Source organism: Panthera uncia, chromosome E1 (assembly GCF_023721935.1).
Source record: "Panthera uncia isolate 11264 chromosome E1, Puncia_PCG_1.0, whole genome shotgun sequence".
In the NCBI taxonomy this organism is placed as follows: domain Eukaryota; kingdom Metazoa; phylum Chordata; class Mammalia; order Carnivora; family Felidae; genus Panthera; species Panthera uncia.
Window position 1 is genome coordinate 40,155,885 of NC_064814.1, and position 22,691 is coordinate 40,178,575.

The window sequence follows — 22,691 nt, forward strand, 5'->3', positions numbered from 1 at the left end:
GCTTCCGAATGAACCTGTAATTACTGAAAGCCATGCAGAAGCAAAGACGGCATTGATCCTGAGACAATAAAACCATCAGGAATGATGTCTAGTCAGTTTTCCAAAACAGAGAAAATGAACGGAGTATCATCATTCCAGCTGCCATTTACATATTCGACTAACTGAACACTGGGAAGGGCAGAGAATTGCGTGCAACTACACACATTCCTGCACGATATACTTACTTCTAGGAACTCAGACCCATTTTAAAAATCACAACGTTGGCATATCAAAAGATATTCAGTAATAACTGAACAAAATAAAAATGAAATACTGAATTCATAAAACTAGGACACTGCACTAGGAACTGTAGGGGGAAGAAAAAGAAGTCCTGCCTTCAAGGAATCTCAATCTAGAGGAACCAGTAATAGAATCATCAAAAACACATTCATGTAGCACTATATCAACTAACGCCAATCAAAGAAAAAAATGAGTAGAAACAAATAAGGATATATTCAGGGAAGAATGAATCTAATCCAACAGGTTGGAAGGAAAAATGTTTTCAGGAGGTAATTTTTTTTTTTCATTATGTAATCTTTTTAAGAACGGAGATTGGGTTGAAATATAACATTATATTACTTTTGGGTCACGAGGTAGATTTTAGCCACAGGTAATGCTCCTTTCTGATTACAAGATACTTAAGTGTATGCATTACGATCATCAAACACATGAGTGACCGAGAGCAGAAAACTTTGCAGAAGTTCATCACACCCTTCTGAAAAGTCAAGCCTAAGTGGAACTGAGTTGTTTTTTGGTAAAAACTAATATATAAACCTATTAAAGGTGCTGCCTCTTGGAAAGAGTCTATGCTGGAAAACATTTTAGAAAAATATTGTGTTTATTGTGAATCATCATTCTGGTTTTCAGAGTATTGTATGTTCTCAGAGCAGGTACACTAATATGAATAAAAACTTTCATTTTGTCAGTAGAGAAAAAAATATTTTCTTACCTTTGAAAAGGGTCCTGCAAACCGCCACAAGCCATTAAAACCAAAACCTGCAACAAATCAAATGTTACTCTTACAACAAGCATGATACTCTCTTAATCTTAACAGAAATTAAATAAGTTGTATAGCTGATGACATTTAAAACCTACACACATTTGAAACTTTTTTTTTTTTTTTTTTTTTTTTACAATGAATGTCAGGGTAGATTAAAACTCACTTAAACTCAGTATAAAACCATATTGCAATTTTAAAAAGTTGTAAACCACAACTTTGTATTGTATTGAACAACATGCAATGAAAAGAGTCAGAAAACGGCATATGGAGAGAGAAGTATGAACAAGCCGATCCCTTATAAAGAATTCTTTAGTCATGCACTCTGTAACAGCGCTCATTTTAGCAAGTTCATCAACCATCCTCCTGAGACATTTACTTTGCAGGTATGATGTCTGGTACTGTGGTGGAGATTCCTCATGGTACACCACACTCTGCACAATTCCATGAATTGGATTTAACAAATTTGGATCTTGGCACAATGACAATAGGGTGTTGATCTTAGAGTCCAACAAATTGTGTCTAAAAAAAAAAAAACAAGAACAAAACACAGGAACATTTTAAAGGAAACCTACATGGTAATATACACTGGAAAAGATCATATATTCCCCAGAACAACGTGATAAAGATGAAGGGAGAGGGGTGTTTTTTTTTACTTTCTGGTGCTTTTCCAATTTTCTACAATAAACGTATGAATTTATTTTCGTGGTTTGTCCTTTTTAGTCGTCAAGAAAAATATGGTAAAAACAACCAAACAGTACTGTCATGCAACCGTGTTTAATTATATATGGTGACTGTTTGCTCAAGACAAGGTTGGCTTCTGTCATTTGACATGTTTTAGGACCATTTCTTTCTGCTGACTGTTGATATGTACCCAGGGAGTTAAAACTAAATTTAATATCAGTCACTTTAGGAAAGCAAAATTAATTTGGAGGGGTGGAACATATGATCTACTCAAAATTAAGAGGAAATTAACTACGTCTAACCCGGCCACACTCCATTAATAGAAATAACCAAGAGCCAACTATATAAAATTCTGACATTTTAAAATGAGATTAAACAAAAGTAAGGATACAATGATACTACATAGAAGGTCTAGATCAGGAATAGAATATCCCATGTTTCATTCCCATGGGATAACATAATATCCCATGTTATTTAGATTTGAATACTTTGAGGCTAATATGATCTTTGCTCTTCAGAGAGAATAAAAGTCATCTCCTATATAGAAGGTTAATTTTGTTTTCACTCAGCTGTGGATAAACACACAAGCTCTACCAAAAAAGAAACCAAAACAGGTACATACAGCATCTAACAGTTTGCTGCTAAGTGAGGGAATGAACAATGCTCATCAAGATGAAGCCTTCAGAAAATCAACAAGATAAAAAAAAAATGTTTTCCCTAATAGGCCAAAACTAGTCTTGGCCCCCACTAAACCACTGTCTCTAAGCTGAAATCTCTATCACACTGTCTCGTATCCCCCCCACTCCACAACCGGTGAACATTATTGGATGATACTTTGCCTGAGCTTTTATAAAACACATGACTTCAAGATAGATACAAAAGTCAAACACAAACAAGATACTTACACGACTGGAAAAACCTTGGGGAAAACAACACTGGCTTCCGCTAAGTATTCATAAAGGATTCGCTGATCAAACTCATCCGTGGTATATTTTACCAGCGTAGCCTGCCAAAGTGCAAAAAAGTCAACAAAACACATTTTATTCTGTGGCTGAACTGTTATGTGTTCTGGTGAGAGGCAGAAGACCGTCTTCCTTTTCATGTTTTTAATATTTAAGGGCCTCCCAAGAATAGACTGCAATAAAAACTTGAGGGCAAAAAACCCACCCCCCACAAAAGGTCAAAAATTTTACCAGAACGGTAAGAAGAAGTGCTTGGATCTTTGGATCAGTAAGTACTTCTTCATCCAAGAGAACATTTGATTCAGACACCGAAACTTTACGCAAATGCGGGTGTTGTTGTGATGAGGAAATCCTCTGAGTTTCTGCAGTGAGATATGGATTAACACAATCAGCTGTATTAACCGAACATTCACACCACATAGCACTTCACCTAACATTTTACTGTTACTTCTATAATTCAATAGCTTTTTAGCAGGTACTTAAAACAGCAACGTCAATATCTTACAGAATTAATATTCACCTACACAGACGTTCTGGCCAGCTGTTTACAATGCTGTATATCATATATATGATTACTTTTTATACAGGTTTCAGGAATACTTTCATTTTAAGGACTGTATAGCTTATCTTCTGAACAAGAGCAAACGCGTCTATATTTCATCCTAAAGATTCTAAGAAATGGCTGGAAAGCAAATATGGCTCTCCCATCTTATTTTCAATGATCTAGATCAATTATTAACTCTGTTTCTCACCCATTTCATAATCAGTTTCTGCTACTCTCCTCATTTTGGGGGGTGTTGTGATCCCTGATTCCATTTCTTGCCTTTTAGGAGCCTTTGTGTCTGATATCAAGTGATCAAAACTTTTCCTTGTTCCTATAAACAAAAGTTACAGAATATGGCAGTTCATTAACCACAGTGTCTGTGAATAGGATTTATACTAAAAAGAAAATGTTTGGACATCAAGTGTTTAAGTTTTCATTTAAGGACCCAAAGAAAGCTCAAACACATCCCTGGGGGCAGAGTCTCGCTCCTTTAGTTTCCATCTTGTCAAGGAATTTTGGCCCCACGGCTTTCCATCTCAGGACCGGATGTACCTCATTGGTCCAAATTAAACTGAGATTACATTCACCACACTGGAGGTAACCAACTCTGCCAACAAGTACAATGTTTGGTGATGAGTATAGGGGTATGTATGCACTGTTCAGCTGCAAAGATCAACTATGTCTGAACAGCCTCTTCTCAATTTAAGAAATTCTGTTCGTGGCAAGAATTAGTCATTAGCATGAAAATTTTCCACATGTGGGCAAGATCAAAGTTTGATTTTAACGCTTCAGTTTTGAAAACAACATTTGCATGCCTGAAAGTACTAAATAAATAGATATACTGGGACATGCTTCAAAAATGGCAAGTAGCACCGTCTCCACTTGGCTTTGAGTCTAAGTCACGTATCGCACTACATGAAATACCTTTCTCTTATTTCAAGTAATGAAGGTGAGGGGCGCCTGGGTGGCTCAGTCGGTTAAGTGCCCGACTTTGGCTCAGGTCACGATCTCGTGGTCTGTGGGTTCGAGCCCCACATCGGGCTCTGTGCCGACAGCTCAGAGCCTGGAGCCTGCTTCGGATTCTGTGTCTCCCTCTCTCTCTACCCCTCCCCTGCTCGCACTCTGTCTGTCTCTCTCTCTCAAAACTAAATAAACATTTAAAAACATTTTTTTTAAGTGGTGACAGTGGACTATTTAGACTTGCACTAAGTCTCGTCCGTTCTACTTCAGACATCACCACACACCTGACCGCTCTTCTCCATTCTCTCATTGCTCCTGCCTTAGTGTAGGTCCACACTGTCTCTTGTTTGGATGCTCTATCAATCCCTTATGTGGTCCCTTTGCCAAACATCTCTGACTATTTGTCCACATCACAGCCAGAAAAACTTGCCTAAAAACAAAATTTGGTAACAACCCTTCCCTGCTTAAAGATCCCTGCTGGGTACACAAGGCTAAATCTCTTAACGCCGCATATAAAGTCTCCTGCACGTCACTCCCCTCTCTTGAACACTCGCCTTCCTCACCCTGTATCTGTCAGGCAAGCGCACAGTAAATCTTCAAGACCCAAAAGTTCAAAAAGTTCAAAGTTACTTCCTCTCTGCAGTGTTTCCTAATTTCCCCAGATCCTCAGTTTCCCCTCAGCAAGACATGTTACTTAGCGGCACTTGGGGATGCTTTCGTAATCAGTGGATTATAAGCCTAGCTACCAAGCTATGAGCTCTTCAAGGCAGAGACCATAACTTTTTCATCTAGCACATGGGCTAACTGAATTCAATAGTACGTTTTCTCTAAAGTTAGTTTTGCACTTACAACTTCCTTAGCATGAAAATCCAGAATTACAAAACACGAAGTAACTAGGAAACTCCTAGAAGACTCTTTTGTGACAAAGTATAAACAGAAAGAAACTCAAACAAAAGGTAACAACCCTATGTGACTAGTGACAGTGATTAACCTTCACGGTTTCTATTTCTTTCATGGCTCACTAGCAGATTATTTATTTCACACTTCATTGTTTGTTCACTGTTTTCCTTATGAACAGAAACATTTTCCCAATACCCAAAGATATTTAAAAATATGCTTGTATGGATAACTGAGACCCACTGAGCCATTCATGGTCACTGAAATATGGATCCCAAGGTATTCTAGAAACAATTCCAACTTCAGACAAAGTTCCTCTGTGGTGGCATGAGGTCAGTGAGCTCTCTCATTATTTACTTTCAGTTTTTGAAAAGGGAGAGGGTTTCACAGAATTTTAGGTATACCTCTCTCATCGACAAATGCTGATGTAACTGAGCAATCTTCATTTTCAAAAAGAATCATATAGTAATAAAAAATACAGTAATCAAAAAAATCTTACTTTGTTGTCTTTTTAAAGAAAAGGTGGCAAATAGCATTATTACAGCTTCGCAGCATATTGATGTATTCTGCCCTCAGGCGATACTTTTGGGGAAATATATTGTTAAAGGCCCTGCATCTGAGTGCGGCCAGACTCCTCCTTTCTCGGGCTAACGTTTCCCCAACTCCCATTTCCCTGCTGCCCGGCCAAGGCAGAACAAAATGAGGATAAGCACAGTATTTCATCTAGGAATCAGAAAAAACTGGTTCAAGATCCTGTTCTCATTCGTCTGTTTAACTGATATGGCTTAACTGACTTATCTATCAAACTCTCTTGTAATTGGCATCAAAAACTTTGCTATATCAAAATGGGAAATTTTGATAATTTTGAACAGCTTTGAATAATCTTCCAAGAGTGAAAGTATCTGGCCGTTAAAAAAAAAAGTTTAACAAACTCTATGTAATTTAGCTAAACTAACCCAGCAACTTCTTCGTGTTGGCCTGAGAAGGCTGCCCCATGTCCAAGCTCATGGACTTCCTGGCCCGGGGACTGGTCTGGCCCACGGCTGGATAGGTGGCTGCAAGGTACCCCTCAGAACCTTTGGGAGATGACCACGGCTGGTTCTCCTTTAGCGTCCTGAGAGATTTAAACAATTGAGAAGAATTAGATAACATGGTGACAAAGACAACCACTGTTTGCCCCTCTCAATTGGCTGTCCTATTTCCCAATGACAGAAATCACTTAATTTTAAAACTGCACTTTAAAAAAGGCTTTAGGGTACAAGCTCTTAGTGTATGTCCAAGAAATATTCTCTTTCTTCCTTTGTTTCTTGAATCTATTTGGGAAATTTTCTTGAAAATCAGCACTTTCCTCCTACTTTCTTGCCACGATGTCTTATACACAGTAGGGACTCACTGATGCTTGGCAGAACTGTACCACGTTGATTTTTTAATCAGGGGAAATCAAGTCTAAACAGGCAATTGTATTCTTGGTTTAAACCAAGAAAAGCAACTATACTTTGACAAAGGAACACAAGCAAACTCATTTCTCCTTTTCAGGACAAAAAGGGCATATGTCAGAGAAATATAATCCGAGAAATAATTGAAGAATAAGACTATCGAAAGCCAAGTGTGCTTGGAAAACTTCTGCATACACTGCTAAAATCTCAGTGGGAAACTGTGGAAGACTTTTTAATCGAAAAGTGGGATGGTGATAAATTGAATGATAGAAGCTCTACAGCTACACAATTACGTTCCTATATTCAACGTGGTACCTAAAACTTAAAGATGTCTTTTAATTGAAAATATAGAAAGTCTCCAAAGTTTCATGTAATTTCTCCATGTTATAGTGAAAAATATACTACCCCAAACCACATACAACAGTGGGCATAATGTGATTATTCTACCAACTAAATCCACACCATAGAAAAATTTTAAGTAAGTTTAGCGTGATGGGAATAAACACAACACATGTGGCGGCATGTGTACCTTTGCACAAATCTGTATAGCTTAGTTTTCTATCATTAAGAATGTGATGTTGCTTATATTTCATGTTGGTTTTTTCCTAGGCCCTTTCTGACAACCCGGTAATTTCAAAATCATCTCTTTTCATTACTCAACTGTTTGTGCTTAACAGAGGCAAACTAATGTTAACATGGAGCACAGTTAGATTAGAAGAGGAGAAACTTTCCTACTACTAATCCACATTACACATGGTATGTGTGTAACAGGAGTTTTGATTTATATACTGTTCCTAGATATCTTTAGATTCCCCTATATATTACCTTCCTGATTATTCTTGCTGCCTGTCTCCACTGGCATGGAAAACTGAAACCTGATTATAATTATGTAATTATGGGAGAAGAAGTCTACTTACCTATAGCTGGGGTCGCCATGATGGATGGGATATGTATCCATAGGAACATTTTCCATTGAAATATCAGTAAGAAGAAGAGACTTTCTATGTTTTAGGCTACAGCGACTTCGAACCTCCTCAGACACTGTGAGTAAGGCTAAAAGGAAAAAAGGAAGATGAGAAAATTTAACAAATTTCAAGTGTGACTAAAAACAGGATACATTTCTTACAACCTCTTAGAGGGTAACAGCTGTCAGACAAGCAGAGAAAGAACCCTAGAGAGTGTGAAGTTTAAGGATATAAACCACTTAGGACAGACTTTCTTACCTTGGAAGTTTATGGTCTGTTTTGAAAGACTACATAAGTATGAAATATACTGAGATTTAATAAGTACCTTATATTTGTCAAGCGCTTTAATGTACTTTTGATCTCAACAAACACAGAAAGTGGGCAGGACAGGTACTATAAGGTCTATTTTTTAGATAAGGAAAAACACTCTGAGATATTAGATGATTTGCCCAAGGTCAAATGATTCCAACAAAAAAGCTGCCACAAACTGCCGTCTCCTAAATTGGGAATCCGCACTTGCCACGTTCCAGAGCTGCATTACACGGGAGTGCTAAGTGTTGCCGAGTGGAGAAAAACACACACCGGGTGAGAACAAGTGGGAAGATTTAATGGGATGGTGGGGATGGGCAGACATTCTGGCTTAAACAAATGGCATTAGGAACGCACTTTTAAGAGGCAGAAAGGCGATTCCAAGGGGGCGGCAAGTAGATGAGCTTAAAATAGCCCATCCATCTGGAGAGGTAATAAAAACTGGGACTTAGGAAATGTAGGGAAAGGCGACAGTCAGGAGAACTGCTGAAGGGCCCAAGGATGCTAGGCTGAGGCCTTCAGATGTTATAGCAGAAAATAGGGAACCATGCGGTGTCTTGAACCAAAGATGACAAAGGGAATGCATTTCAGACTTTAATGCAAGTTCTTTTATAAGGAAAAATGTTTTGGCAAAACTTAAAATTTTAACCACCACCACAGGACTGGACCCTGAACTCTTTACCCCGCCAAGCAACCAGCTGAAGGACTGACAGATGTTTTTAGATAGATTCGGTAAGATTAATTTTGTCTGTTTCGTGCTTTTACCTGCCAAGTAAGCCACGCTCTGTGTGTTCACCTCAAATTTGTCACAGTTTCTATGTTTGTTGACCAGAGTCAGTAGTGTATGCAGAATTCTGACCGTTCTTGCAACAATGGCAGGTGAAGGATGCCTGTACCCTACAAAAAAGAAAAACGAACAGGAAGTTAGTCCATTCTTTCAACCAGTATTCCTTGAGTTCTTACTCTCTTGACCAGCAACTCTACAGGGAAAGGAAATATAAGGGAAAACTCCTGCCTTCTGAGAACAGCTGTTTGGGAAGATAAACATACAAATGTGAATACTTAATTACAAAAAGATTAAGTACCATATATGTGTAGAAAAGAATACTGATCCCTGGAACTCTAAGGTACCTCAGGGAGAGGAAAATTAGGAAAGATGGATGTGGTTTCAGATATTCCATTCCCTAAAGCAGTGCAGGAACTTCTCCGCCCCCCCCCAAAAAAAAAACCACAACAACAACTATGTATTGGGGATCACCTGACGATATCTTTTGAAAATAGGGTTCTATTGCTTAAAATTCTTTTTTTTTTTCCTTAAAGAAAAAACCCTAATGACGTAGGCTGCATATGCTCTCAGAACCCGAAGAACAGGGTTGATCAGAGAGTTAGCCTGGTCTCTGGACACCTTTTAAACATGAAAGCTACCCCATTTTACAGCAGGGGATGTGGACACTGAAAACACCTGGTATATTTTTAGAAATACAGAACAGGCAAGCACTTTATCAGCCTAGTGCAACCCTTCTTTTGAATTCCTGGAGTCAGTGTAATATCTTTTGAGCAATCCCTATTCACCTTAGTGATTAAAACTATTAATATTTTTGCAGAAATTTCATAAGGTGATGAAATCAAATGTTTACATTCACATTAGTGGGTGTATGTACATATGTCAGGCAAAAACTGGGGGAACCTCCATGATCCCTCCAGCGTAAGAATCATTTAAATTGATACAAAACTCTAATTATGACCAAAGCCAGTGCTGCTTAAGACCATTGGTTCATGCTAGTTCCTCATCCTAAGTCTCACTGCTCTTGTCTCTGACTCCTCACCATACGCCACTCCTATTAATGACATAGTCTCTGGCCATGGCTGTTCCATGTTAATAAACCAAAGCTAACACACAGTGAAGTCAGCAGTGGGGAGTGGAGCCAGGGCAGGCAGTGATTGGGTTGGCTCTAAGAATAGCTGAGACCACTGCTATAAGCAATACAAAAATTTGAAGCGGTGGGGGGGGGGGGGGATGTGGGGTACAAGAAAAGTGAGGTTCTGTGGTATGTAACAATGCAACTAATCAATACGTTAGAAACAAGTTGGGGAAAGTCTGTGATCAACTCTCTAAGCTGTCATTTTCTAACATAAGTTACTCAAGTTACATTTATTGATTTGCAGTCTGTCTTATTTCCAATAACCAAAAAGATACTTAGTATTGACTAACAATACAGCTATTAGAAAGTCCGGTATTTAGGGTTATTGTAGGAATCAACTCTTTTGCCTTTTAAAGGAAATCTGATAACTGACGTGGAAATTAGGCTCCATTAAAATACATATTGAACAAAACATGGCTCAGGAAGACAGATATATTTGCAGTTAAAGTAAGACATATGAGCCAAATTATTTCAACTTATTTAAAATTATGAATTATTTTAGTTACTTCAGGCTTCCTGATATCGTTTCATAAAAACATTCTGACCCAAGGCCTCTACCTTTTAAGAGGTGTCCAACCAGCGCGAAGTTAAAGTTAGAGTTGAAATTGAGTCCAACAAAATGATCCATCTGCTTGCAGTGCCATTCCAGAGGGTTCCGGATTGCCATAAATACTTCCTCTGGACTCTATTAAAGATAATCAGAAGATGGTTGGTGGGGTTCACACAGGATCTTTCCTTAAAGGGTCACTTATTGGTTTTTGATTGTGTTCAACAGCTATGACAAGATAAGTAATCCTTTCGAGTTAAGAGAAATTATTTTCAGATGACTACAGAACACCATAGAACATTCAAGATACTACAAATAAGTTACTGTGAGACAATCAAGCATACATAAATAATAAGATGATAGCAGATGAAACAGCTTTGGTTTATGATGCAAAACAAATGGTTATCAATTTACATTGTGATGACTTTTTAAAAATTAGAATTATTGTTGTTTTAAACAAGACCATCCATTGAATTGTAGCAGATGTAGTGTTTTGTGTACTATGACTGAAAATTCAAGACAACAAAAAGAGTTCCTATTTACTGAGTGCCCGCAGTATGCGACAATGTTAGATGCATTACTGTACTGAAACCTTAAAGCACTCCTATGCAGCCAACATTAGCTTCATTGTACAGATTTATTGGCTCATTCTTTTACTTCTCAAGTACTTATTATGTGTTTTTGACGTGCCAGGCATGGCTCTAGGCTCTGCAAATAAATCCGTGAACAAAACAAAAACTACTCGCCTTAGTGGATTTTACATTCTAGTGTGGGAAAACAAGGAAACTGAAACTTAAAAATGCTATGCAACTTGCCCAACATAATTAGGGTTTAAGGTCACTGGGTAATGCCCCAGAATCTGCATTTTTAAAAAAAGCCCAGGGAGGGGCGCCTGGGTAGTTCAGTCAGTTAAGCTTCTGACTTCAGCTTGGGTAATGATCTCCTAGTTTGTGAGTTCGAGCCCTGCATCAGACTCTCTGCTGTCAGTGCACAGCCAGCTTCAGATGTTACGTCCTCCTCTCACTCTGCTCCGCCCCTGCTCGAGTGCTCTCTCAAAAAAAAAAAAATGAAAAACAAAAACAAAAACAAAAAAAACCCAAAACGCAGTGATTCCCTCATGAACGGAGATTATTTTTCTCCTCTTTAAAAAATTTTTATTTAAATCCAAGTTACTTAACATATACTGTAATAATCATTTCAGGAGTAGAAGTTAGGGATTCATCATATACATATAACACCCAGTGCTCATCTCAACAAGTGCTTTCCTTAATGCCCATGACCCATTTAATCCATCCCCCTCCCAATACCCCTCCAGCAACCCTCAGTTCGTTTTCTCTGCATTGAAGAGTCTCTTATAGTTTGCCTCCCTCTCTGTTTTTATCTTATTTTTCTTTCCCTTTCCTGAACAGAAATTTTTAAAAGCCAACAACTGAAGGTATTTAGGGTCATGCTCAGGTTATCTAGATTTTTATCTCAAAGAAAGGAAAACAGGAGTACTTAAAATAAATGTAAAGAGGTGTTTACAGTAGCACTGTTTATGACAGAAAAGAAGAAACGACAGAAACAAATGTTCATTAATGGGCAAATGGTTGAAAAAATTGTGGCTCATGCATACTGTAAAATATTCTGCAGCAATGGGAAAGAATTACACACACACACACACACACACACACAGAGAAACGTGTCCGTGTGAATGTGTGTGTGTGTGCTTAGAAAGGTGTTCACTTTATGTTGTTAAATAAAAATGGAAGTTGCAGAATACTATATAAGGTATGATTATCTATTAACCTGCTATATGTACAATTTATTTTTTCTAGCTTTATTAAGGTATAACTGACAAAATTCTAAGGTATTTAAAGTGTACAACATGATGATTTGATACACGTTTACACTGTGAAAGAATTTACCCCATCCAGTTAACGAACACGCCCATCATGTCACATATTTACAGCCCGCTTTTGATGAGAACATTAAGTCGTTAAATGTAGAACTTTCAGTTCTACTCTTAGCAAGTGTCAATTATACACTACAGTGTTATCAACTATAGTCACCGTGTTATACAGCAGATCGTCAGACCTTATTCATCTCACCTCCTGGCAACTTCTAATAAGGTTTATTAACTCTGATTCCTAGTATCCTGGGGGCACTGAAGTCAATATTAGCTCCTGCTAATGGGTCGTTGTGGCAATAAAAATACCAAGGCAGATATGCCTAGACAGACATTTCATTTACAACTATTTTTATATCCGTACAAATAGCCAACAGTTAGCTATCTCTCTCTGAGCACCATGGTCCCAAGACAACCCCAGAGAAGCGCAACGGGGATCATGAAGGATGGGCTCTAGTCCCCAATCAGATGTACGAACATGGACGAGCTAGTTAACTTTTTTCTTTCGTGTTTTGTAAAATGGAGGTTTGATGGATAAACTCCAAGGTGGCTGTTCCAAGTGTATACCACATCTGGCAGACTGATGAAACAGTGTTTAACCCAAGTATCTTCACACTTCAAACCATGCTCCTGTTCTCTGTGTTTTTCCCACTCACAGCTTTGTTCAGCTCACTTCAAGTAAATCTCTTGTTATAAACATGTACATATCTTTAAAAAAAAAATTCCTCCCCTTTCTTTTTCCTAGACTTATCCCATTTTTCTCCAAAGACAAACGGGACATCATTTCATACTGTTATATGCCTTCCTCTATACTCTGTGAACCAAAATCCAACCACGGTCAAGGTTGATAAACATTAAGAAGGGCGCTAATGGTATGTTTCAAAGTGGGATTAGGCAAAACCAAAAACTAGTATAATTAAGTACCCCAAAGTGTCCTTTAGACTCTCCACCCTATTTTTCATCAAGTACCATTATTCAATAAAAATAAGCTTATGTATACATTATTTCTTCATCCGTGAAATGGGAGGTAGAGAACGCTAACCCTGGGTTATGAAATCACAAATAACGATGGTCCTATGTAGTACAGTGCAAAGTACAGCACAGCACACAGCCTAGCATAGTAGCTATTACTACTCAATTTTTTTTTTTAATGTTTATTTATTTTTGAGAGAGATAGTGCAAGTGGGGGACAGGCAGAGAGGACGGGAGGCAGAGGATCTGAAGCGGGTTCTGCGCTGACAGTAGAGAGCCCAATGCAGGGCTTGAACTCATGAACTGTGAGATCATGACCCAAGCTGAAGTCAGACGCTCAACCAACTGAGCCACCCAGGCACCCCTACTCAATATATTTTTTTAAAAATGTTTGTTTATGTGGGAATACAGGCTGGTGCAGCCACTCTGGAAAACAGTATGGAGGTGCCTCAAAAAACTAAAAATAGAACTACTCTACGACCCAGCAATTGTGCTACTAGGCATTTATCCACGGGATACAGGTGTGCTGTTTTGAAGGGATACAGGCACCCCCATGTTTATAGCAGCACTATCAACAATAGCCAAAGTATGGTAAGAGCCCAAATGTCCATCAACGGATGGATGGATAAAGAAGATGTGGTATATATATATATACACACACACACACATACACACACAATGGAGTTATTACTCGGCAATCAAAAAGAATGAAATCTTGCCATTTGCAACTACATGGATAGAACTGGAGGGTATTATGCTAAGTGAAATTAGTCAGAGAAAGACAAAAATCATGACTTCACTCATATGAGGACTTTAAGAGACAAAACAGATGAACCTAAGGGAAGGGAAATGAAAACAATATAAAAACAGGGAGGGGGACAAAACAGAAGAGACTCCTAAAATATGGAGAACAAACATAGGGTTAGTGGAGGGGTTGTGGGAGGGGGGATGGGTTAAATGGGGAAGGGGCACTAAGAAATCTACTCCTGAAATCATTGTTGCACTATATACTAATTTGCATGTAAATTAAAAAAAAAAAGTTTGTTTATGTATTTTTGAGAGAGAGAGAGAGAGAGAGAGTGTGTGCGTGTGTGTGCGCAGGGGAGGGGCAGAGAGAGAGGGAGAGAGAATCCCAAGCAGGCTCACACTGTCAGCGCAGAGCCTTATGCGGGGCTCGAACCCACGAACTGTGAGATCATGACCTGAGCCAAACTCAAGAGTCAGAAGCTTAACTGACTGAGTCACCCAGGGACCCCTCAATATATGTATATATATTTTAAGTTTATTTAATTAGAGAAAGGGGGAGAGAGTGTGTGTGCGAGCTAAGGAGGGGCAGAGAGAGGGAGAGAGAATCCCAAGCAAGCTCTGCACTGCCAGGGGCTGGAACCCATGAACCAATCATGACCTGAGCTGACAGGAGATGCTCAACCGAGCCACCCAGGTGCCCCACTACTCAGTAGTTTTCATCCCTCTTCTATTTACCAGTATTGGGTGAATACTGTTTTCTGCTATTTTTACATAGGAAAGTTTAGTTTTATAGGAGTTCTTAAGAAGCTATACTCACAATAAGTTGCATTAAAGAAATTCATATTGAAGTTATGGACCTCTTCTGATTTTAAAAGGACAACAATAAAAAAGAGAGGAATTCTTAACGTGCATACTCTAGGGATGCCAAATGAAAGCTTGCTTACCTTGTCGTTGAATATCCGCAGACTGTCTAAGGTGTGCAGGTTTTGTTCAAGAAGTGCGGTGCCTGCTGAATACAAGTTGACCTCATCGAGCTGTAGCACAGCCACAGCTACCCAAAAGAGGGCTTTGTGCAGAGGGGAGTCCTGGCAAAGGCCACGCATTCCAGATTAGTGAGATGAGCTACAAAACAGTCTCGTTCAAAACACATTGCAGTATCAAACAGAGCACATTAACGCCCAGATGATGCATGTTTTCTCTTCTGAAGAAGGTAAATATACGGGTAGGCTCTTCATCTACTGCATGTGTATAGCTAAAGACACAGTTAGCCAGGCTGAGAACATTAACACCTACTTTGGTTTCTCCCTGTTCTTTGATCCCAAACTCCAGTCACCAAGTCTTGTTGATCCTTCCAAAGTAGTCTCTTTAGTATTTGCTTATTGCTAACGACTTTATTCTACACCAACCTTCTTTACTGTAAATGTGGATTCTTTTTTGCCTCTGGTCTCCCCCTACTCCAATCTGCGGTGCACAATGCCCCCAGAAGAACCCTTCTAAGCCTTCCTTTTGTCATATTACTTATCTGCTTGAAAACATATAGGGACATTTCCAAACTCCTTTCTGAAGGGTCTTAGATGTTAGATTAGTTCTATCCAATCTTTACAATCTTCCCTCTCTCTATTCTCCTGCAAAATTTCTCCATACAACTAGAATATTCTGCCCACCATCCCTTCACTGTCCCACCATTCTTGTATGACCCTCCTGCTGCATGGTTTGCTATGCAAGGCTTTCTCCCTTTCTCTACACTAAATCCCACTATCTTTTTAACTTTAGATTCTACCCTTTTAATTTTCTTGTCACCCTTATCAGCATAATATCTCTTGCTGTTATGAATTCAAGATACTGATTTGGGGGAAACCCTTATTTAGCAGTGTGGTATAGGGGAAAATACATAGACTTCAGGGTCAGACAGCCTTGGAAGAGAATCGTGGTTCTGTCTTATTAGGTATGTGACCTTGGGGAAGTCACTTAGCCCTTCTGAGCCTCATTTTAACTTATGAGGACGAGCGAACCATTTTGTGTAATTTAGGATTAGAAGATGTGCTCGTAGATACAACTCGATGAGAGGAGCACACACGTATTTATTTCTCTGTAACCTCCCTCAAATCTTGTACTCAATTCATATAATTATACAACTTTAGAGTTGGAAAATAATGCTCCACCATCATCTAGTCTATTCATTTTATCAATGTGGAAATATGATGTCCAGATATGTTAAACGACCTGCTCCAGGCCACAAAGCTGAGATAAGCTCAGCCCATCCTAAATCAGTGGCCGCATCCTTTCATTCCTTTTAAACATCAACTTCATTTAGCACCCAAACTCATTTGGTGATTAGGTACACTTCACCCACCTTTACATTTCTCCATGGTAATGATCGTGAACTATTATCATACTTATTTAATTATCTATTTCATGCCCCAACTCCCACACTCGTCCCAGAATGTAAGCTCCATGAGGGTAGGGAATTTTATTAGTTTGGTTCAGGTACTACCTCTCTAGAACCTAAAATGGTACTTGGCACATAGCAGGTGCTCAATGAACACTTATTGGACAAAAAAATTCAGAGTCTACACCTGTCTTCCTTTAGCACTGATGAGATGAAAACTTAGAAGCACCCGAGAACATCCTCCGCATACTTATCTTCCTCTAGTGTGAGGTCTTCAAACAACTACACTTAAAGACAGGAAGTTCTGCTTTAACTACCTCCTCTTCCTTATAACCTCTCAGCCCAACTTGTTTTCTGAACTCTTTGACACAAAATGAAACAACATTTAATACCAATGCCCAAACTAAATGGGCTCATTCTGTACGGTAATTACCTTATTGAGGAGCGGCTGTAATTTGGTTAGCGCTATTACTGTGGCTTCTATCAGAACTTGACTGTTGTAAGTATCAGGTCCTTTTAAGCAACTCTCAAGTGCCTTTTAGGGAAACAGAATTTTTTATTTTACTTTCACTGAAATAAAACATAAACTCCTAAACTGGATCTCAGAATCAGTTCAGAATAATTCCTTGGTTAGTAAGTGCTAGAATTATTTCCAATGCTGTGGTATTCTTGGTAGCTAGATCATTTGGGTTTTCATTTTTAAATACTTCTATGTTATATTCCAATACAATATTTTGTGCATTATTATATTGTTACAAATTAAATACTTTTATATAAGGCAAGTTCTACCATATAGTTAAATGCTTTGAAAACTGATAAAATACTAAGAGTACCTTCTTAGCCAAAGAGACAATACATATTTTCTTTTAAGGCGTCTTCTTTAGAAAAGGTTTCTTCACTTCAAAGAATTTAATAAAGAAAATAACCAAATCCATTGTTTAAAGGTTTAGCAAGCAACATGCAAGATATTTTATTAACTTCAAGTTTAGATGTCACTGAGAAACATGCAAGATATGCTTTCCAACTTGAGACCCACAGATATTTGGGAGGAGGGACAGAGACGTACCTTGCTAAGAATACGGATAATCTGCTTTATCTGCCCATGAGACACTCGCTTGCTAATACAGCCAAAGACAACAAGAGCTCTCGGTTGCAGGGATGGATTATATTGGAATGCGAATCTGCAATTAAAAGACCCAAAAAGTCTATGAAAACCTTTGTGTTTATACACACTAGGTAATTAATTAAAATATCGACTCTGCAGTAATGTTGACATTTTCAATAATACCCATACTCCTACGAGTTAAATTTATTTGGGACATACCTTTGAGCTAGTTCCGTCCACTGGTCCAGCCACTTGCATGTTGGAATATCTCTCATACATGCCTTAAAAAAAGGATACTCTAAATAGATTCATGCACATAAATGTATACTAATCATTAAATAATGCTTATTATAATGTCATTAAATAAGCGATGTATATATATATATATATATATATATATATATATATATATGTATTACCAATAAACACATTCCATGGGAGTTTTATTTAAGCATTAAGCGTAAAATAGAATAAACTAGTATTTCTTCTTTACAGTACTAACGGATTAAAAAAATAACCTTAGTTTCTTATCATTTTGCCTAGTGTACCTCCATTATCTCCAACAAAGCCTCTGTGACTGTTTCCAAGGATGTCAAAGCAAAAGTCTCCCTCTCATAGGAGCCAGGAGAGAACGACCTGTCCCGGTAACTGGAGCGGAAGGCAATGACGGCAGCTGACTTGACTTTGCTAATGCCAAACAGCAAGTAAAACTTGGGTAACGAGAACTCTGTCAAACTGAGTCTCAAAACTTGTTTGGTCTCTTCTGTAAAAGAAAAAAGGAACAAGTGAAGACTTTAAAGATATTAACTTTTTAACATGGCAAATTTCACTTTGAATTTGGAAAATTTGAGTAGCAGATCAAAATTATATAACCATGCTCCCTAAACCAACCCTCTAGATACATTATCTCAATGCTCATTGCTTTAGCTCCATTTCTCTACAAATTCATGCTAGTAATGCTACACCGTCAACCGGTGCTCAGGCTTTAGCTTCTGTGATACCTACAAGATTCTACTTGACAAATACACAAAATCTTGGCTATAGCTTGAAATGGAATGGAATTAATTTATTCTTTTTCTTTTTGATAGTATTTCATGCCACTATCACAAGCTCCAATAAGCAGCTAGTGTTAAGGCACCGTACTCACAACTAGGATAATTTGTGCCAACCGGGCTATATAAAGTGGAGAAAGGAATTACAAAACACAAGTTACTTTCCTGGAACTCACCACTAAAATGCAGCTGTGAACAAGTACACAGAGAGTGAATGATATTAATGACCAATCCGTGTGTGGAAGCTCTAAGGGAGAGCGGCCCCGTGGCTACTAAGAAAGTAACAACGTGGAAGAGGTAGGGGAGATGAGCTGCCACGTCAAGGGAATTGTTGAAGGACAGCATCAGCATGTAGCGTGCGAGGATGGCAATGTCGTCCCACATGAGATGCTGCTCTAAGGTAGGAGTTGGAGACAAGCATGTCTTGTCAATTATTTTGCACATCCTTCCAATAACCTGTCAAGAAACAGAATTTTAAGAAACACAAGGGCTAAAAAAAAGTTTTATCACAAAAAATTTCAGTTTAACTCTAAAACGACTAGTCACCATACCAAAAAACCTCCCGGTAAGAAAAACAGACACATCATGCCATGGTCCAGAAGGCAAAGGAAAAGTTGATTACCTTGCTGGAAACCAATTTCACATTTCCAGAAGCCAAAGCTACGGCAGTATCTGCCATCACCTCGGCTTTTATTGATCCCAAGCCACCTGTCGCACTGGTTTTGATGAAACTGTCTAGTACAACGTCAAGGAGATCTGTAATCTAGTGGAAGAGGGAGAAATAATGTATGTTTCAGCCATCTGTTGTGCCAACTTAACTTTTAATTTAAAAATACTGCAAGCAGCAGCCCAATTAACATGAAACTTCTACTTTCCCTGAGGCCTCCAAAACACTAGGTTTCGTTTAGAGACCTGTCAATAAATGTAATTTATCATTACATATCCAAAGGAGTATGAAGATATTCACTCAACTGCGTCAGAGATGAAGAGACTGGCATGCAAAAATTTTAAATTTCCACGTGTATTATTTTCATCCACTAGCAAAGCACCTCTGTTGTCTCCTAAGACAGTCATGTGTGATTAATACAAAATACAATTGTTTTAAAATATAGGAAATGACTTCAAGTGCTGAGATGTTTTACAGAGCTCTAAAACCAGCTCCAAGGTCATTTCAAATTACTTGGAGGATTCGCCGCGTTGTTTGAGTAAGGGATCACTTCCTTAAGCGGTAATGTTGAAGAAATGATGGGCATAATTCTTGTCAGATAAAAAGGAAAACATTACAGTATATTCTGTACTTTACTCCTGGTGTTCTTGTGAGAGAGAACTGTAAACGAAAGCAGGTGTCCCAAATAACGTCAACTGACAAATATCTACTGACCTCTCTGGTATGTCAGGTACTAGAATATGTTACACAGCACTATTTACTAGAAACCACACTGGAGTTTTACAGTTAAATCCTATATAGTTATGTCATGGAAAAGAGCACTAAAATAACTAGTTTTTATCTGGCTCTGAAACATGCATTAGACATCTACAATTCTGAACCAGATCAAGAATTAGGTGAGTGTCTGCATGCCTTTTGAAAGAGGGGACTGTCTTTTCCACAGCTGTATCCCTAATGCCTAGCACAATGTTTTGCACAAAGGGGGTACTAGATTAATATCTGCATCACGGAGGTACTAGACATTTAAATATTTGAGCAAACTCAATACCTGCCCAAGGCTCCCCCATATTTTGGCTTGAATAGATGGGTACATCTGTTTCTCATTTATGGTCATCGTTATCAGCTTATCGAGAATGGCGGTAACTCTTTGTCGTTTGGCATCATCATTGTGCTTACAAAAACGGACTAGATTTGACAGCCATGGAGTCATGTATTCCAAACAAAGGTGTTTCAATTCAATACCTGGGAAAAAATACACTATTAGCATAGATGGCCAATGAAAAGGACATCAACAATAAAAATAAGGGATTGGGAGAAAGAAGGTAAAAGGTAAAGATCATTACCTAGGAGACAGCCTGGAGAAAAGAGATTTGGCCACCATGTTAAAGACAGAGACGAGGAGAATAGGCCGTGAAGAAAGTAATCTTAGAAGCCAACTAGCCATGTTTGAAAAGGTTTATCTTATTTTTCTCCCTCTTAATACCTTCTAGTTAAAATTTTTACTCTAATTGTAAAAGGAATATGTGGCAATCCGAGAAAGTTAGGGAAAACGAAAGCATCACCACAAAAATGAAGCTGAGATTAATCTCTCTCTCCTCAGGCTTTCAAAGCTATGCAGAGATGAGGTACATTACCTGTGCGTATGCACAGAAAACCCACCCCACGTCTTCCACAAAGACGGGGGCTATGCTGTACGTGCAGTATGTTTTGAATATCTTCTGCACCACACGTTATACTGAGGTTATTACTCATCATTAAAAATTCTCCATAAACATTTTTTTGAACCATTTTGAAATAACTTCGGACTTAGAAAAAGATACAAAAATTCCTCCATGTAACTTTATCTAGAGTCCCCAAAATGCTTTTTTTAAATTGTGGTAAAATATACACAGCATGAAATTTGCCATCATTAAGTGCACATGTCAGTGGCCTTACGTACATCATTGTGCAACTATCTCCAGTCTCCATCTCCAGAATTTTTTCATCTTCCCAAACTGAAATTCTGAACCAAAATATTTTTAACGGTTTCATGTTACTCCATCATATGGAAATCTGACAATTAGTTCTTCATTGTTTGACCTTTAGATTGTTCCCATATTTTGCTATTATAAATAACATTATGTGAAGTTCAAAAGTAGGCAAAATAAATCCATGGCGATTGAGGTCCTAAGAGTGGTTACTCGTGGTGAGGGGATGGTGTACTGACTGAGAGGAGTCTTCTGGATGTGGGAAATGTTCTTGTTCTGGGAGATGGTTTTGTGATGTGTTCACATGTAAAAATTCATCAAGCTGTTCACTTAAGATGTGGGCACTTGACTGGTAGGATATGCCTCAATGTTAAAAACGTAAATAAAAAGTAATGCTATAATAAACACCTGAACATCAATTCCTGAGGATAAATTCTAAAAGATGGAATCATGAGGCCAAAAGGTATGAACATTCCTAAGAGTCTTGATATCTATGTCCAAACTGCTTTCTCAAAACCCTGCCCCTGTTCACAATTCCATCGACTGCCAACACTGAAATAAAGTGAACAAAATCCTTTGCCAGTTTGATAACTGAATGTTATCTTTCTATTCTTTGAGTTTGTATTTCTTTGATTTTATTAGTGAATTTCTTAAAATACACTCTTTTTTAGCATGACCTGCATGCTACTGCTGTTGATCCACTTCTCATTAATCTGTAAGAACTCTTTGTCATTAAAGGTGTTAATCTTTTCTCATATTTGCTGCAAGCCTATTTCCTAGTTTTTTATTATCTTTTACTTGTGTTTCAGTTTTGGAAATAGAGATGTTTTGAAGTTTTACGTGGTCATTTATGTTCACCATTTCCTTTGTTTCCATCTACCACTTTTTTCCTTCATAAGTCCTTAATCACCCAGAAAGCTATTAAACATTCTTCTTTTTTAATGGTTCCAGTTTTTATTTTTTATATAATTTTTAAAGTTTATTTTGGGGGAGAGAGAGCGTGCGCGCGAGCAGAGGAGGCGCAGAGGGAGACAGGGAGAGGGAGACAGGGAGAGAGAGACGGCGGGGGGGGGGGGGGGGGGGGGGGGTGCGGAGAGGGAATCCCAGGCAGGCTCTACACTGGCAGCACAGAGCCTGATGTGGGGCACAAACCCACGAACCATGAGATCATGATCTGAACTGAAATCAAGAGTTGGGTGCTTGACTCTTGACTGAGCCACCCAGGCGCCCCCATGGTTCCAGTTTTTATATCTTAAATATAACTAGAACTTATTCTGGTATCTTGTGGTTTAGGGTGAAGATGGGACCCAATTTAATGCATTTCCCCATCTCACTGCTTAAATGATTTAATCTTCCCCCATCAGTTTGTGATGCTTCTTTATCAATCTGTTTCTCTTAAACTGATCTGACTGCTGACTCTTGAACACCTCTGTTTGAATTACTGTACTGGTATGTGTCCAGATGTCTGCAACATCAAGTGTCTCTCAGTTTTCTTTCCATACTTTCTTACCTACTCTTGTCCTTTTAGGTGAAATTTATAATCATTTTCAGTTCTGCCTCCTTTTTATTTTTTATTTTTTATTTTTTTAAAGATCTATATATATTTTTTTTTTCAACGTTTTTTATTTATTTTTGGGACAGA

The 22,691-nt window shown here is 38.4% G+C and overlaps 1 protein-coding gene across 2 annotated transcripts in view; it reads right to left on the minus strand.

Annotated features, from left to right (window-relative positions):
* Positions 1-22,691, minus strand: part of NF1 (neurofibromin 1) — a 248,161-nt gene that overhangs the window by 15,746 nt on the left and 209,724 nt on the right. For both annotated transcript variants that reach the window (XM_049637864.1, XM_049637863.1), the window contains 17 exons: positions 20,131-20,324; positions 19,038-19,178; positions 18,592-18,871; positions 17,912-18,126; positions 17,583-17,644; positions 17,325-17,439; positions 16,692-16,793; positions 14,814-14,954; positions 10,274-10,400; positions 8,559-8,690; positions 7,437-7,572; positions 6,040-6,197; positions 3,435-3,557; positions 2,914-3,044; positions 2,626-2,726; positions 1,416-1,558; positions 989-1,035 (listed from right to left, as the gene is read on the minus strand). In XM_049637864.1, coding sequence (XP_049493821.1) covers positions 989-1,035; positions 1,416-1,558; positions 2,626-2,726; positions 2,914-3,044; positions 3,435-3,557; positions 6,040-6,197; positions 7,437-7,572; positions 8,559-8,690; positions 10,274-10,400; positions 14,814-14,954; positions 16,692-16,793; positions 17,325-17,439; positions 17,583-17,644; positions 17,912-18,126; positions 18,592-18,871; positions 19,038-19,178; positions 20,131-20,324 — 2,348 coding nt within the window. The remainder of the gene's footprint in view (positions 1-988; positions 1,036-1,415; positions 1,559-2,625; positions 2,727-2,913; positions 3,045-3,434; positions 3,558-6,039; positions 6,198-7,436; positions 7,573-8,558; positions 8,691-10,273; positions 10,401-14,813; positions 14,955-16,691; positions 16,794-17,324; positions 17,440-17,582; positions 17,645-17,911; positions 18,127-18,591; positions 18,872-19,037; positions 19,179-20,130; positions 20,325-22,691) is intronic.